At 54.9% G+C, this 3,851-nt stretch overlaps 1 protein-coding gene across 2 annotated transcripts in view; it reads left to right on the top strand.

The window, feature by feature from the left end:
- The window catches only part of SRGAP3 (SLIT-ROBO Rho GTPase activating protein 3), a 72,905-nt gene extending 69,616 nt beyond the window's left edge, over positions 1–3,289 (top strand). For both annotated transcript variants that reach the window (XM_015641159.3, XM_015641157.3), the window contains exon 22: positions 236–3,289. In XM_015641159.3, coding sequence (XP_015496645.1) covers positions 236–652 — 417 coding nt within the window. In that variant the 3' untranslated portion in view covers positions 653–3,289. The remainder of the gene's footprint in view (positions 1–235) is intronic.
- The last annotated feature ends 562 nt before the right edge of the window (positions 3,290–3,851 follow it).

Genomic DNA, 3,851 nt, shown 5'->3' with positions numbered 1-3,851 from the left:
GTCACTCCTGGTGCTCCTTCGTGCCCTTTGGAGCTGGTGACCAAGCTCCTGCTGACCTGGGGAGCACAGGGCACCCTTGGTTTGGGCTTCACACTTCTCCCAAAGCTCCTGTTTTCCCTGGGAGCTCTCAGATCAGAGGTCCCCTGTGCAGATGCTCATGCCAGGGTGGCGGGGTGGAGCGCAGGAATGCAGGTGGTGCTGTGGCACAGCGCTGACGCTCCTTTGGCATTCGCAGCACATCGAGAAGACCATGAGCACGGCGCTGAACGAGCTGCGGGAGCTGGAGAGGCAGAACACGGCCAAGCAGGCGCCCGACGTGGTGCTGGACACGCTGGAGCCCATGAAGAACCCCCCGATGGGCGCCGCCAACTCGGAGCCGGCCAGCCCCCTGCACACCATCCTGATCCGGGACCCCGACGCGGCCATGCGGCGCAGCAGCAGCTCCACCACCGAGATGATGACCACCTTCAAGCCGGCGCTGTCGGCCCGGCTGGCCGGGGCGCAGCTGCGGCCGCCGCCCATGCGGCCGGTGCGGCCGGTGGTGCAGCACCGCTCCAGCAGCAGCAGCAGCTCGGGGGTGGGCAGCCCCGCCGTCACCCCCACCGAGAAGCTCTTCCCCAGCAGCTCGGCAGACAAATCGGGAACCATGTAGGCTGGGCACGGGGACCGCGGCGGGAGCGGGGCGGGCCGGGGAGCCTCGCCGGGCGGGCGCGGGCTCGGAGCCCTGCTGGGGAGCCCCTGTGGAAGGAAACACGCGTGGGGCCCGGGCCTGGTGCTGTACATACGTGTGTGTGTATGTACATAGGTGTGCACGCACCCCATCCATGCAGAAACGCTTCCCGAGCTTGCAGTCCTACGGCAGGAGGAGATGGCAGGTCTACGTGTTGGCACTGGAGAACTCACTCGGTGTAGAAGTATATAGTAGAAACAAAGTGTACAGAATTCAGTGACTTTTAAAAACAGTAGATTTACCTCAGAAACTGGCTCTGAAATGTCCTCTCTTGAGACAGTGGGTTGGTCTGGGTTTCCAAGGCTGTCTGTGTGCACGTGGAAGCTCACACTGCAGCAGCTGTGCGTCAAGCAATACAAGGCCATCCTAGAATTTATTTTCTGTACCTCTTGGCATCAAAAAAACAAAAGGGATGGGAATACAGTGGGGTCTGTTCACTGCTGGGCTGTGGAGAAGAGCTGGAAATCCATTCATTGACCATGTGTGTCCGACCAGCTGGAGTTTTTCCAGTCCTGAGATGTCTTCATGTGCCCATGGCAGCAGGGACAAAGCAAGGTGTGTGCCACGGATGGGAATGGAGTGAAGGGAGTGCCATGAGTGGGACAGAGCGAGGTGTGTGCCACACGCTGTGCAGGAGGAGGACTCTGCGCTGCACCCCGACCGTGGAACGCTGCTGCTCTGCAACTTTTCAGGGTGAACAAGGACTAGTGACCAAACCTGTGGTAAAGCATGGAGTAACTTACAGAGTTTGGAGTCCTCATCTCCCTTTCCCCTTTCTTTTCCTTTTTTTTTGTTTAAATCCAAACCCAACCCAATGGTCTCTGAAGAATCAGGCCTGAGCAGTGAGGAGGGGTCTCGGGTCAGAGTGGTTGTCCTGCATGAGAAGCATGAGCCGTGTTTGACCGCATCAGATGCAAAACTGATCTGATGGGTGACACTTTGCACTTTCTGTACTGTACCATACAATACAACTGTTCAAGTTTATGCAAAGGAATCTACATTTTGTCTTACCCAGAGGAAAAGATAGGCAGAAGGCTGGGGATGCATGGTCCTGTGTGATAATCCAGACTCCTCTGTAAGCACTGAATCCAGGATGCTCTGTGCTTCTCCTGCAGCTTTTCCTTGTACAGATTTCCATGCAATGCCCCATGGTTTGATTTGGCACTTCCCCATGGCCACATGCTTATGTCTCCTAATGTTCATCCTTCCTCCCTGCTATCTCTGATCCTGCTGCTCTGTGCCTGGGCAAGGACACCTGCAGGCCCTCCTGACTCACCCAGCAGCCACCCACCCTGCCTGGGGCTTTGCTTTGTCCCCCCCTTCATCTTCCTCATCTCTCCAGCACTGCTGTGGACCCCAGGCCAAGCAGCCTGACTTCCAAGAGGCAGTGGAGGCCCTGAGCAGGGTGGCAGAACCTGTCAGTCCTGCAGTGATTTGTGGGGAGCTCACAGCTCAGACTGCCTGTACATTCACACCTGAACCTCTGTACCTCCATGCTTGTACTTCCACAGCTGCACCCCCCCATAGCTGCACCCCATAGCTGCACCCCACAGCTGCACCCCACAGCTGCCCCTGTGTGCCAGGCACAGAGCTGATGCCACTGGGACCGGCTGGTGCCTGTCCCGTGCCCACCCCTCGTGTCCCCTCACGCCCTGCTCTGCCAGCCCTGTAAATATTGCTGTACTTGCTTAACTGCTCGAAAGTAACTGTTAACCTGTAAACTGTACAAAAATAGGCTAAAATTAGATAAAGCCGATGCCACTCAACAAATCTTTGCACTTAGTAAGTAGCTCAATGTAAAAATAAACCCAGTAATAATAATAGTAATCCCGAAGGGAAGCGAAGCCGCCGGCACCCCTCGCAGAGCCCGCGGGGAGCAGCTCTGCCCATGTCCCTCCCTGTCACTCTGGCAGGGCAGACGGTGTGTGTGCTTGTCTGTGAACGTCCTCAGCGTTTGTAATGACCACAATTGGTTCATGTTGGTGTTTATTTCTCCATCATCCCCCTTTCCTGGCACAGCCCCTGGCCACTGCCCGGCCTGGCGCAGCGGCTGCAGATGTTCAGCCAGGCTGGGCTGGTCAGGGACCTGTGCTGGGGAGGGAAGGACCCATTTGGCACAAGTGCTATGTATCCATTGCCAATAATTATTACTTTTGTTTCCATTTAGTTCCTGGAGAACGTTTACTTTGCCAGTTTTCTGTTTTTTATATGCTTTCTGAGATGACTTGAGAGCAAACCCATCTTCATTAGGGGTTTTATTTCCTCCCTTCTTTTGACCATACGGTACAAATTCCAGTGTCTTTCTATTAAATTATTGCCTTTCATTTTCCTTTGTTTTGTTTTGTTGTGGGTTTTTAATACAATTGTTTTCTTATCTTTAAGTGCCTTTTTGAGCACCAAAACAAACGGTTGGAGTTCAGGCCTGGGGGCTGTGCACACATGGGTTTGTCTGGGCAGTTGTGTTGTGCTGGGGTGATTGTTTTTAAAGTCCTTCCATTTTTCTGTTTAATGAGAAGGGAACCAAGACTTTTTGTTGGAGAATAAACTCCCCCTTTGTAATATGGTATTCCAAGTGTAGTTTTAACTACTGTAAATTTAAGGGAAGAAATGTATTTTTCTGTAAGCAAACTTGGCACAAAATCGAACCACATACATTGTAGGAGCATCATAACTGGAACTCACGGTTTGTGAGTGACTGACTCCGATCCTCGGTCCCTCCCTGAGGACACAGACTGTGTGTGGGCTTCAGAGTTCACAGAACTTCACTGTGACAGCCACAGCCGAGCTGCCACTGGAGCCAGCTGGGGTGAGCTGTGCCCCCGGCCCGCGGAGGGCGGCTGCTCAGGGCAGCTCTGCTGTGCAGTGCAGAGTGAGCACTGATCTGGGCTTGGCTCCACTGCCCTGCCCCATCCATCCCACCCGTGGTCCTGCTCCATCCATCCGTCCATCCATCCATCCATCCATCCATCCTTCCCAGCCATGGTCCTGCCCTGCCCCATCCGTCCATCGCACCCATGGCCCTGCTCTGTCCCTCCATCCATCCCAGCCGTGGTCCATCCTGTCCCTCCATCCATCCCAGCCGTGGTCCATCCTGTCCCTCCATCCATCCCAGCCGTGGTCC

Source organism: Parus major, chromosome 12, assembly GCF_001522545.3.
Source record: "Parus major isolate Abel chromosome 12, Parus_major1.1, whole genome shotgun sequence".
Lineage (NCBI taxonomy): Eukaryota > Metazoa > Chordata > Aves > Passeriformes > Paridae > Parus > Parus major.
Note: the sequence above shows the minus strand (reverse complement) of the source record. Positions and strands in the feature narration are given on the sequence as shown.